At 44.7% G+C, this 14180-nt stretch overlaps 1 protein-coding gene across 16 annotated transcripts in view; it reads left to right on the forward strand.

Annotated features, from left to right (window-relative positions):
• The window catches only part of LRRFIP1 (LRR binding FLII interacting protein 1), a 146369-nt gene that overhangs the window by 49340 nt on the left and 82849 nt on the right, over positions 1 to 14180 (forward strand). Inside the window, exon 1 of one of the 16 annotated variants that reach the window (XM_056534841.1) lies at positions 741 to 1180. The exons of the other annotated variants lie outside the window; for them this stretch is intronic. Coding sequence (XP_056390816.1) covers positions 1136 to 1180 — 45 coding nt within the window. The 5' untranslated portion in view covers positions 741 to 1135. Of the gene's footprint in view, positions 1 to 740; positions 1181 to 14180 lie in introns of those variants that run through there. 16 annotated transcript variants of the gene reach the window in all.

Genomic DNA, 14180 nt, shown 5'->3' on the forward strand with positions numbered 1-14180 from the left:
AAGGGAGTCAATGGGAACTGTACAGAACTGTTTGTGCATACGGTTCCATACGGTTTTTGGCTTTGCTCAGTTTTTTTTCTTGAGATTTCAATCAAACAAGTGAAACTTTATTCATAATGGAGTGAAAAGTTAAAAACTTATACGTTTTGTTTCTTAAAAAGCGGATGCAACCGGACATCACTTTTCAAACCGTAGACGGTTTTCAACCATATACAGATAAAAATTTGTACACACGTTTTGATACAATTTAGTCAGGTTTTGAGGAACCAATTTTTTTTTTTTTTTTTTATCAAAAACCTGATACGGGAACTGGATTGCAAAAACGTGGTGTGAACCCGGCCTAACAAGTCTGTAAAGGATATACAGACTGCAAAAAAAAAATAAAAACCTGGGACAGCCTCGAAGGTCTAAACCAGTGGTGTCCAAACTGAGGCCCTCCAGATGTTGCAAAACTACAACTCTCAGCATGCCCGGACAGCCAACGGCTGTCCGGGCATGCTGGGAGTTGTAGTTTTGCAACATCTGGAGGGCCGCAGTTTGGACACCACTGGTCTAAACTTCGTTTTCCTTTTTGGAGCGTTTCTATGTTTGAGCGGTTCAGTTTGGCGCATGCTCAGTGAAGCCTGAACAAGTCTGCTGCTTTTCAGGAGTTTACTGTCTATAGAATTGCCGCAGTCACTTCTTCATTTGCCGCACGGTGACGCTGAAAAACGTGGTCGGCCATGCGGTAAAACCTAGAGAAACTTTTTGTGACCTCTGCCCTGTGTGTCCGCGTCTTCTCCCCGTCAGCACCCCGTGGTCTCCCCGGTAGACAGCATGGTGTTCGGGCACAGGCTGTCGCCTCCTGGGAGGTGTGATGCCGAGTCGTCTCCAGGGGGCGGCGCTGACTCACACGGAGGAAATTGCCGCCTGTGCTCAGTTCCTGCACCTCCCTGCACTGTCCCGGCCGCCGGGGAGACGGGTCACGGGTAACCTGTACAGCCAGTCAGGGTGAGCCGGGCCTGTGAGTCACCTGCTTCTCCCATGAGCACTCCTGCCCGGTGACAGCACAGCCCCTCAGTCCTCTCTACCTGCCGGAGCCCGGGGTTAGCTGTGCCAGGAGAACAAGTGTGAATGAGGCGGAGAGGACGCGGACATGCAGGATATATCGGACTGTCTCAGCCCGGAGGCGCAGAATGTGGTAAGAGTCCTGCCTGTCACCACCAGCTGTCACCGGCCTCCTGTGTCCGGCTCTCTGACCTCTTCACACCGGACAGAGAGATTGTCACCCGGCTGTCCCGGGGTCCTGACTGACACAAACTGCCTAGATATTCAGAGACGTCATGTATTCTCTATAGGGGGTTGTATCAGTCCTGTAGGGTGTGTATGATTCCTATGAGGAGTTCTAGAAGGGGTCTGTACTGGTCATATAGGACTGTCTATTACTCCTATAAGGGGTCTGTACTGGTCCTATAGGACTGTCTATTACTCTTATAAGGGGTCTGTACTGGTCCTATAGGACTGTCTATTACTCCTATAGGGGGGTCTGTACTGGTCCTATAGGACTGTCTATTACTCTTATAAGGGGTCTGTACTGGTCCTATAGGACTGTCTATTACTCCTATAAGGGGTCTGTACTGGTCCTATAGGACTGTCTATTACTCTTATAAGGGGTCTGTACTGGTCCTATAGGACTGTCTATTACTCCTATAGGGGGGTCTGTACTGGTCCTATAGGACTGTCTATTACTCCTATAAGGGGTCTGTACTGGTCCTATAGGACTGTCTATTACTCTTATAAGGGGTCTGTACTGGTCCTATAGGACTGTCTATTACTCCTATAGGGGGGTCTGTACTGGTCCTATAGGACTGTCTATTACTCCTATAGGGGGGTCTGTACTGGTCCTATAGGACTGTCTATTACTCCTATAGGGGGGTCTCTACTGGTCCTATAGGACTGTCTATTACTCCTATAGGGGGGTCTGTACTGGTCCTATAGGACTGTCTATTACTCCTATAGGGGGGGTCTGTACTAGTCCTATAGGACTGTCTATTACTCCTATAGGGGGGTCTGTACTGGTCCTATAGGACTGTCTATTACTCCTATAGGGGGGTCTCTACTGGTCCTATAGGACTGTCTATTACTCCTATAGGGGGGTCTCTACTGGTCCTATAGGACTGTCTATTACTCCTATAGGGGGTCTGTACTGGTCCTATAGGACTGTCTATTACTCCTATAGGGGGTCTGTACTGGTCCTATAGGACTGTCTATTACTCCTATAGGGGGGTCTGTACTGGTCCTATAGGACTGTCTATTACTCCTATGGGGGGGTCTGTACTGGTCCTATAGGACTGTCTATTACTCCTATAGGGGGGGTCTGTACTGGTCCTATAGGACTGTCTATTACTCCCATAGGGAGGGGGGGTCTGTACTGGTCCTATAGGACTGTCTATTACTCCTATAGGGGGGTCTGTACTGGTCCTATAGGACTGTCTATTACTCCTATAAGGGGTCTGTACTGGTCCTATAGGACTGTCTATTACTCCTATAGGGGGGTCTCTACTGGTCCTATAGGACTGTCTATTACTCCTATAGGGGGGTCTCTACTGGTCCTATAGGACTGTCTATTACTCCTATAAGGGGTCTCTACTGGTCCTATAGGACTGTCTATTACTCCTATAAGGGGTCTGTACTGGTCCTATAGGACTGTCTATTACTCCTATAAGGGGTCTGTACTGGTCCTATAGGACTGTCTATTACTCCTATAGGGGGTCTGTACTGGTCATATAGGACTGTCTATTACTCCTATAGGGGGGTCTGTACTGGTCCTATAGGACTGTCTATTACTCCTATAGGGGGTCTGTACTGGTCATATAGGACTGTCTATTACTCCTATAGGGGGTCTGTCAGGGGTCAAGTCCTGGGGAAAAAAGTGTGAGAACTCACCCATGATTTCCACTAAAGGGCTAGTCCTGCAGGATTCCTGCTAATGGGAACAGTGTTCCTGCTCTGGAAAAAGTGCAGGAACTCCGTTCCTGTGCATTCATGCAGGACTTGAGCCCTGGGGTCTGTACTAGTCCTGTAGGGCTGTGTATTACTCCTGTAGGGGGTCCTGGAGGACTGTGTATTATTACTGCTATAGGGGGTCCTGGAGGACTGTGTATTATTACTGCTATAGGGGGTCCTGGAGGGCTGTGTATTATTACTGCTATAGGGGGCCTGGAGGGCTGTGTATTATTACTGCTATAGGGGGTCCTGGAGGGCTGTGTATTATTATTCCTATAGGGGGCCTGGAGGGCTGTGTATTATTTCTCCTGTAGGGGGTCCTGGAGGGCTGTGTATTATTACTCCTGTAGGGGGTCCTGGAGGGCTGTGTATTATTACTCCTATAGGGGGTCCTGGAGGGCTGTGTATTATTACTCCTATAGGGGGTCCTGGAGGGCTGTGTATTATTACTCCTATAGGGGGTCCTGAAGGGCTGTGTATTATTACTCCTATGGGGGGTCCTGGAGGGCTGTGTATTATTACTCCTATGGGGGGTCCTGGAGGGCTGTGTATTATTACTCCTATGGGGGGTCCTGGAGGGCTGTGTATTATTACTGCTATAGGGGGGGGGGGCTGGAGGGCTGTGTATTATTACTCCTATGGGGGGGTCCTGGAGGGCTGTGTATTATTACTCCTATGGGGGGTCCTGGAGGGCTGTGTATTATTACTCCTATGGGGGGTCCTGGAGGGCTGTGTATTATTACTCCTATGGGGGGTCCTGGAGGGCTGTGTATTATTACTCCTATGGGGGGTCCTGGAGGGCTGTGTATTATTACTGCTATAGGGGGGGGGGGCTGGAGGGCTGTGTATTATTACTCCTATAGGGGGTCCTGGAGGGCTGTGTATTATTACTCCTATAGGGGGTCCTGGAGGGCTGTGTATTATTACTCCTATAGGGGGTCCTGGAGGGCTGTGTATTATTACTCCTATAGGGGGTCCTGGAGGGCTGTGTATTATTACTCCTATAGGGGGTCCTGGAGGGCTGTGTATTATTACTGCTATAGGGGGTCCTGGAGGGCTGTGTATTATTACTGCTATAGGGGGTCCTGGAGGGCTGTGTATTATTACTGCTATAGGGGGCCTGGAGGGCTGTGTATTATTACTGCTATAGGGGGTCCTGGAGGGCTGTGTATTATTATTCCTATAGGGGGCCTGGAGGGCTGTGTATTATTTCTCCTGTAGGGGGTCCTGGAGGGCTGTGTATTATTATTCCTATAGGGGGTCCTGGAGGGCTGTGTATTATTACTCCTATAGGGGGTCCTGGAGGGCTGTGTATTATTACTCCTATGGGGGGTCCTGGAGGGCTGTGTATTATTACTCCTATGGGGGGTCCTGGAGGGCTGTGTATTATTACTGCTATAGGGGGGGGGGGGGGGGGCTGGAGGGCTGTGTATTATTACTCCTATAGGGGGTCCTGGAGGGCTGTGTATTATTACTCCTATAGGGGGTCCTGGAGGGCTGTGTATTATTACTCCTATAGGGGGTCCTGGAGGGCTGTGTATTATTACTCCTATAGGGGGTCCTGGAGGGCTGTGTATTATTATTCCTATAGGGGGGCCTGGAGGGCTGTGTATTATTATTCCTATAGGGGGCCCTGGAGGGCTGTGTATTATTACTCCTATAGGGGGCCCTGGAGGGCTGTGTATTATTACTCCTATGGGGGGTCCTGGAGGGCTGTGTATTATTACTCCTATGGGGGGGGTCCTGGAGGGCTGTGTATTATTACTGCTATAGGGGGGGGCCTGGAGGGCTGTGTATTATTACTCCTATAGGGGGTCCTGGAGGGCTGTGTATTATTACTCCTATAGGGGATCCTGGAGGGCTGTGTATTATTACTCCTATAGGGGGTCCTGGAGGGCTGTGTATTATTACTCCTGTAGGGGGTCCTGGAGGGCTGTGTATTATTACTCCTGTAGGGGGGGCCTGGAGGGCTGTGTATTATTACTCCTGTAGGGGGTCCTGGAGGGCTGTGTATTATTACTCCTGTAGGGGGGCCTGGAGGGCTGTGTATTATTACTCCTGTAGGGGGTCCTGGAGGGCTGTGTATTATTACTCCTGTAGGGGGTCCTGGAGGGCTGTGTATTATTACTCCTGTAGGGGTGGGCTGTATGGGTCCTGTTGCTGTATCAGTCTAATTGGGGTTCTCCATAAGCCATATGGGGAGTGTACTGGTCCTGTATCAATGCTATATAATTCCCTTAGGGGGCTGTATTAGTCCTGTAGGGTGTGTTGCATTAACCCTGTGGTGTGTGTATTGGTCCTAAGGGGGAATGTATTAAAGGGGTATTCCAGGAAAAAAACGTTTATATAAACTGGCTCCAGAAAGTTAAATAGATTTATAAATTACTTATATTAAAAAATCTTAATCCTTTCAGTACTTATGAGCTTCTGAAGTTAAAGGGGTATTCCAGGCAAAAACTTGTTTTTTATATATCAACTGGCTCCGGAAAGTTAAACAGATTTGTAAATTACTTCTATTAAAAAATCTTAATCCTTCCAATAGTTATTAGCTTCTGAAGTTTACTGTCTAACTGCTCAATGATGATGTCACGTCCCGGGAGCTGTGCAGTTCCTATGGGCATATTCTCCCATCATGCACAGCTCCCAGGACGTGACATCGTCATTGAGCAGTTAGACAGTAAACTTCAGAAGCTAATAACTATTGGAAGGATTAAGATTTTTTAATAGAAGTAATTTACAAATCTGTTTAACTTTCCGGAGCCTGTTGATATATAAAAAAAAGTTTTTGCCTCGAATACCCCTTTAAGGTTGTTCTTTTCTGTCTAAGTGCTCTCTGATCACATGTGTCTCGGGAAACGCCCAGTTTAGAAGTGGTTTGCTATGGGGATTTGCTTCTAAACTGGGCGGTTCCCGAGACAGGTGTCATCAGAGAGCACTTAGACAGAAAAGAACAACCTTAACTTCAGAAGCTCATAAGTACTGAAAGGATTAATATTTTTTAATATAAGTAATTTACAAATCTGTTTAACTTTCTGGAGCCAGTTGATATATTAAAAAAAAAAGTTTTTTCCTGGAATACCCCTTTAAGTCTGTAGGGGTGCTATATGAGTCTAATAGGTGGGGATGTATTGCTACGTCTGCTTTAAACTCACTGGATCTTTTATACAGTTTTTGCCAAGAAAATTATAGGAATTAACAACAATGCCCCAAATGTTCTTTATACAAGTTTTCCCATTCAGATTTGTAGGAAAGTTGAGTGAAAACTCCAGTGTAAATATAGATACACTTACTATTATGATTAGATTGTTACAGGGCTTGCCTTTTATTTCTATTGCTTCTCTATAGGAATGCTGTTTAGTACAGTCTGCTGTCAGGCAGTAGCCCTCCCCCATCACTTTCCTGTGGACTTGTGATCTTGGCACTTTCATCATCCTGCTTCCTCAGTCTGTTTGGAGTGTTGTCCTGACCCACCTGGGCAGCTGTATAAGTAAATACACCCCATTACTGGATACTGCTATATTTCTTCATACAGGTGACAGGGCGGATCATGGCGGTACCGCTCGGTAATCAGGAGGATGCAGAAAGGGGGTCCCATGGACTCCTCACACCGGGGGGGGGGGGGGGGGGGGGGCTAGTTATGGTTTGTAGAATGTGACAGTTCCTCCCCCGTAGTCACAGTGTAATTTCACTTTACTGTATTTTCACACTTTTTGTGGTTTCTGCTGTATGAAGCGGAGCTCTTACTTCACTGAGGCTTTTATGAGTAACAGGAAGCCGTGTCTGCAGCAATGTGCCAAGCCGTGTCTGCAGCAATGTGCCAATGTGCCAAGACAGGATGAGCAGGTGGCACTTTCTGGGCTGATGCATCCTAATCCATCTTTCATAGATTCTCTTAGAATCGCAAACAATTACTGGTGTTATCCAGGAAAAATATATATATATATATATATATATATATATATATATATATATATATATATATCAACTGGCTCCAGAAAGTTAAACAAATTTGTAAATTGCTTCCATTAAAAAAATCTTAACCCTCTCAGTACTTATGAGCTGCTGAAGTTGAGTTGTCCTTTTCTGTCTAAGTGCTCTCTGATGACACCTGTCTCGGGAACTGTCCAGAGTAGAAGCAAATCTCCATAGCAAACCTCTTCTTCTCTGTGCAGTTCCCGAGACAAACAGAGATGTCAGCAGAGAGCACTGTTGCCAGAAAGAAAAGAACAACTCAACTTCATCAGCTGATAATTATTGGAAGGATTAAGATTTGGAGACTACTGGGGTAAGATGTGCACCAGCCACACACAATTACTTCTAGTTTGCCACCCAGTGCATTGCCCAATAAGGAGTGTGCTATCCCCAGTAGTACCAGTACAAATAGGTCTCTTCTCCATGTTCCTGCACTGCTCTTGATGTCTCAGACAGGAACTACAGATAAGTAACTATTTGACAGCCACATAATTGTAACTATTGTTTTCTGTGACCATCTCTGTGGTCCAGGACTGGGGGAGGGGGGGTTGGATTACAGGTTCCAAGGCACTAGTATAAAATCCAAGACACTATTATGGAATCCCAAGCACTTGTTTGGAATGGGGGAGGGCAGTCAGAAGTCACATTCCAACAGTTGCACAGGAGTTGTATGACTCATAGAAGTTACAATGGAGCAGAATTGTTAAAGGATACCTGTTCTGTAAAGAAAAAAAAGCACCACACCTGTCCTCCTCAGGTTGTGTGAGGTATTGCAGCTTAGTTCCAGTGAAGCCAATAGAGCCAAGTTGTAATATCACACACAACCTGACGACAGGAAATCGGCTCCATCTTTCTATTCCTGGACGACCCTTTTAAGTAAGGCTGCGTTCACACGGCCGTCTAGACCCGTCCCGTTCTTCTCCCGTCAAAGATTTTTAAAAAAACGGACAGTAACGGATGGAAACTGATGTTATCCGTTTGTATCCGTTTTTGTTCAGTTAATAAACCCCCCCAAAAATTGTTTTTGTTCTGAGCATGCTCAAAAGTAAAAACGGATAAAAAAAGGATTGAAAAAACGGATGCAAACGGCTGACATTAAGGGCTCATCCGTTTTCCATAGACTTCAATGTTAAATGTACTGTATCCATTTTTTCTTCCGTTTTTTGGACGGAAGAAAAAATACAGCATGTGCCGTTTTTTTCTGCCGTAAAAAAAAACGGAAATGAGTGCAGACGGGTGCAAAAGGATTGTAAAAAAATCCCATTCACATGATTTTTTTTATAACCGTTTTGAATCCGTTTAAAGCCTGCAAGAAAGGAAACAAAACGGAGATAAAACAACGGGGACAGACGGCCGTGTGAACGAGCCCTTAAGGGGCAGTAGTTCTCAGCTGACACCTGCGCCGCTCTTTTGTTTCTGATCGGTTCTACACAGAGAACCAAGTAGTTGATGTACCGATACATCGGGTACTTGGCTCTTTGACATCTGTAGAAAGCAAAAAATGGTTCTCCTTACCAGGCTTCTTATTTATAAAAACCTTATAAAAATGACAGGTACCCTTTAAAGGGGTGCTTTGGATAGGGAATAAGATGTCTAGGGGCAGAGTAGTATTATGTCAGAATTCTGGCACACCGTATTGCATCTTAACCCGTTAAGAAAGCAGGGCGTACAGGTACACACACGTCCTCTGGTAGTTAGACGCAGGGCATACCTGTACACCCTGATGCTTTAGGTGGCTTTGAAGCGAGCGCAGGAGCGGCACTTGCTTCAGAGCAAGTAGCCACACACTGACTGCTTATACCCTGCAGCAGCAATCCCGCCACTGCCCAGCATTTAACCTTTTAGACTCCTTGATCAATGCCGATCACAATGTCTTAAATTAAAATGAAACTTGCCAGTAGCTCAGTGGAGCTCACGGAACCCCTGCGACATGATAGCAGGGATTCCGTGAGCTAAAATGACGGATGAGTGTCCCCTTACCTGCCGCCAATCACCCATTCCCTGATGTAGCCTAGCTTAGCCAGGCTAGATCAGTGGATAGCCAATCATACTGTATGATGCTATGCCATAGACATATCATTATACAGTAAATGCAATCTAATGATTGCATATAATAGTCCCCTATGGGTTCTTATAAAGTGTAAATAAAAAATAAGTCTCAAAAATTATTTAAAACCCTTTAATTACTCATGTTATTCTTTTTTTGTAAAATGGAAAAACAAATCTGGTATCGCCACATGCGTATATAGTAAAATATAGGGGAGATTTATCAAAACCTGTCCAGAGGAAATATTGCTGAGTTGTCCATAACAACCAATCAGATTGCTTCTTTCATTTTTACCAAGGCCTCTGAAAACTGAAAGAAGCGATCTGATTGGCTGCTATGGACAACTCAGCAGGTTTTCCTTTGGACAGGTTTTGATAAATCTCCCCCTTAATGTTTATGATTCAGCATGGTAAATGGCGTAAACGTAAAAAACGAAACAAATAAGCGATCAAAAATTTACATGAAAACAAAAGTGGTAACAATAAAAACTATAGATGATGGCGCAAAAAATTAGCCCTTATACATCCCTTTTAAGGCTTTGTTCACACAACGGAATCTCAGCCTGAAATTCTGCTTTGAAATTGCAGTCAGAAATTCTGCTTACTAAAATGCACAAGTGAGTCAAGTTTTCCGTCCACTAATTCACACTTCGTAATTTTTGAAGCAGAATTTGTGAGCAGAAAATTTGCATTCAAATTTCCACCTCAAGAATGGTGGGGCTCATTCTTCAGGCGGATCTACTCGTGGAAGACATTGCCGTCTATTGGGGAGCAGGAGAGGTTTGCTATGGAGATTTGCTACGACTCTGGAAAGTTCCTGAGACAGAGGTGTCAGACAGAGAACAACTCAACTTCAGCAGCTGATAAGTACTGGAAGGACTCAGATTTTTTTAATAGAAGTAATTTACAAATCTGTTTAACTTTCTGGAGCCAGTTGATGTGAAAAAAATAAAATAAAATAGTTTTTCACCGGAGTACCCCTTTAAGTCAAAGACAGTAAAAAGAAAGCGCATAATGTTCAATGAGTAAAAAAAATTTCTCCTGACATGTTTAAAATACATAACAGATTTACTCGTGGCATGTTCGCCAGTTTTGGGGCACAGTTGGAGCCACAATTTGGGTGCATTTTGCATAGTAAATCTCTTTCGTTAAGCACTGTGAATGGTCGCTGTCTTGTTGTACAGTGATCCCTCAACTTACAATGGCCTCAACATACAATGGTTTCAACATACAATGGTCTTTTCTGGACCATCGTAAGTTGAAACCAGACTCAACATACAATGTACGGACAGTCCAGATCTGTGAAACGTGTCAATGGCCGGAAGAACCGACCAAGCAAAATGGGCATTCACTGGTAAAACCCCTGTATTACTGAAGTGCATGCACTGACTGATATCTGGTAGCGCCCCCTACAGTACAGAGAGGTATTACATGTTCTGTACACTTTACCTGTACCAGGGTTACCTGCTCCTTTGGACACCAGGTGAGGGCGACTCCATTACTTTTTTAGGACATTGCGTGTGCTGTACAGGACCCCAAAGAAGCTCCTGTCCTCTACATAGACCAGTGTTTCCCAAGCAGGGTGCCCCCAGCTGTTGCAAAACTACAACTCCCAGCTTGCCCGGACAGCCTTTGGCTGTCCGGGCATGCTGGGAGTTGTAGTTTTGCAACAGCTGGAGTTCTCCCTGCTTGGGAAACACTGACACAGACAGTGATTACAGCTCCCAGCAGATCTTTCTTACTTTTATGTGTAAGGATTTGCTTTATCTATATTAGTTATCTACTTTTTTTTCTTTAATTCTCCCTTTTTCCTATTTTTGGATGACATTTTGGTGCCTTTAGAACCAATTACCAGGTTTCCATAGAGTTCTGGTCTCAACATACAATGGTTTCAACATGCAATGGTCGTCCTGGAACCAATTAATATTGTAACTTGAGGGACCACTGTAGTCTGTAGCATATATCATCTATGAACGAGACACAAAAGATGACACCGTTTGTTATACTGAGTTGTATTGAAGTGTGTGTTGTATTTGTTTTACGCACTGTATAGTGCCAGCAGAGTGGCGGTTGGCAGCACACATGTATAAAGTGTCTCACAGCCCTGCCCGTCTGGGTGGAGTACTGCTGGCAGCTCTGTTTGGTCTTTCATTCTATTCAATGAATGAATCACTTAAGTGTCATGGCAAAAGTATTTATTACTAAAGTATTTATAATTACTATGTGGCTAATGCACTGGACTTGATGTGGTCATTGGAATTCACTGCCGATATGCGGCTGCGCTAGAACAAGCGCAGCGCACACGGCCCCCTGCACCTGCCTTTGATGCGATGCAATAAGCGCAGCACATAATTCCTCCGCATCCCTGCCGGCACTGGGGACCGATGCCAGGGGGAGGCCCCATTCTAACCCTTCTGTTTCTGATGTTACAACGAATGGTTTTCTTGCAATACATATGTATAACCCTGTCTAATGCTTGTGACACTTACAATAGAGCTGGCTTCTGTGTTGTGTGACGTCAGTTTTACAAAACACACGGGCCGGCACATGGACTTGCGATTATGTCACCTGACCTGCCCCCTGGTCGGGACAAGTTTCGCAGGCTTTTCTCTACATTTGTGTGTATATAAATAGGGACTTCCTTTGCCTGTAATCCCCCATGACCTGAGGAAGAGAGGTGCAGACCCCCTCGAAACGTGTTGTCTTTGTATAAAATAGAGAACGCTACTGCTTTACTGCAACCACTCTGGAATTTGGTATTTGTACCACGACTATCTACCACCAGGAATCGCCAGGCAAGTACCAATCTTCTACTACCACACTGCTTGCGCGGTCCTCTACTTGTCTACACACCGCCTCAGAACCCTGGGTGTGGACGGGCATAGGCTGCTACTGGTATTTACAAGCGCTAGCTACACGGTGTTGTGTTCAGAGCATAACACCATAAGGTGAGCAGGTTTTCATTTACCCTCACACATTCACACCATCACTAGATAAAGGCACAATAACTTGTCCCCTTTTTATCTTTTACATTAAGCTAATGCAAAAAGAACATACTGCTTGTTTTATCTACAATGTATCTAGTAAACAAAACTGCAGCTTCATAGACATAATAGTTGTCAGTCGGGTTCTTACAGGTTTTTAACAACAGTCTCTGTAGCCACTTGTTATGGAGTCTTTTTATCACACGCTTATGTAATTGTTGGCGTTATAAAATACAACATAAAGAATCCTACTTTAAGTTGCCACTTTAAAGCGATAGTATAAGTAAGGGTGGGTTCACACCACGTTTTTGCAATACAGTTTTTTTAAATAAAAAAAACGGATTCATCAAAACATGTCTACAAAGTTTTATCCGTATACGGTTTGAAAAGTGATGTCTGGTTGCATAAGTTTTTTAAGAAAAAAAACGCATATGTTTTGAACTTTTCACTCCATTATGAATAAAGTTTCACTTGTTTGATTGAAATTTCCCCAAAAAAAACTGTGCAAAGTCAAAAACCGTATGGTAAAAACTGGATGGAACCATACACACATACAGTTCTGTACGGTTCCCATTGACTCCCATGTTAAAAAAAAAACGTATACGGGTCAATACTGTTTTTCACCTGAACCAAAAACCGTGGTAGGCCACGGTTTTCTGTCCAGAAAAAAAAAAAGTTAAAAACCGTGTGGTGTGAAAAACGGAGACAACCCGTATGCAATATAGTGCATACGGTTTTGAACGGAAAGTCTATGGGCACGGTTTTCTGTACAGTTGCATTCGTTTTTTGTTTTTTTTAAAAACCGTATCCAAAAACTGTATAGAAAATCGTGGTGTGAACCCACCCTAATTGTAAATTTTCACATTTTTAAGAGATTAATGTGCCACAAGTTTTGTAATTGCAACGAAACCATTAGGCTGGATTTACACAGGACTTTTTTTTTTTATGCACCTTAAAATATGCACCCAATTTTTTTCCTGTGTATTTTAGGAACCTGAATAAGTGACATGTCACTTATTCCAAGCTAAATTGTGACATTAATGCAGGACAATGATCAGTATCCAAAATGTGGCAAAATGCAATCCATGGAATGTGCTGCAGAAATTTAAGGCTACCTTTTTGCTTCTATCACTGCATACTTTTCCATTGGAAAAGCATGCAACATGCACATACCCGAACAGTACTCACATTAAGGCTATGTACACACTAGAGATCAGCGAACTTACAGTAAATTCGATTCATCACAAACTTCTCGGCTCGGCAGTTGATGACTTATCCTGCATAAATGAGTTCAGCTTTCAGGAGCTCCGGTGGGCTGGAGAAGGTGGATACAGTCCTAGGAAAGAGTCTCCAGCCACCGGAGCACCTGAAAGCTGAACTAATTTATGCAGGAAAAGTCATCAACTGCCGAGCCGAGAAGTTCGTGCCGAATCGAATTTACTGTAAGTTCGCTCATCTCTAGTACACACTATCACTATGTATTTTTGCCCATTTTGTTGCTCTGTGAAAGGGATGAAAAGGGCTGAGAATCATACACCACAGTGTAAGGCCTTGTCCAAACTGCTGACTGTTTCCAATGGATTCTGCTGCTCTGTGGAGATGGCAATGTCCGTGTGGTCCTACCACCAATGATTTTGGCGGCGCCCACTCCAGACAGAATCTCCACCCGGAGATTCAGCAGTGTGGACGATTTTATTTATTTGTTTTGCAAAGACAGCGCCGCTCTTGTCCACAAGTTGTCTGGTATTGTAGCTCTGCTCATTTGAAGTGAATGGCACTGAGCTGCAGTACTAAACACAACCTGTGGACAGGAGTGGTGCTGGACAGCCCCTTTAACAGGCTTTTTACTTTTTTAATACTTAGTGTGGCTCAAAGGTTGGGGACCCCTGCACTAGAATGTGGAAAATCCCCATTATTCGGTTACTAGTCATTGGTAAAGCAAAATTGGGGCCAGTTTCACCACTCCATGACCAAGTTACTTTCATAGAAATCAATACAGTGACCCCCCCGACATACGATCATTTCAACATGCGATGGCTTCTCAGAGGCAGCATCAACATACGATGCTTTTGTATGTCGGGGCCATCGCATAAACGGCTATCCGGCAGCGCTGACTGGCGCTGCCACCGGATAGCCGTTTACAGTGCCCCGTGAGCTCCGGTGATGTCACTTACCTGTCCTCGGGGCTCCGAC

Source organism: Hyla sarda, chromosome 8 (genome assembly GCF_029499605.1).
Source record: "Hyla sarda isolate aHylSar1 chromosome 8, aHylSar1.hap1, whole genome shotgun sequence".
Lineage (NCBI taxonomy): Eukaryota > Metazoa > Chordata > Amphibia > Anura > Hylidae > Hyla > Hyla sarda.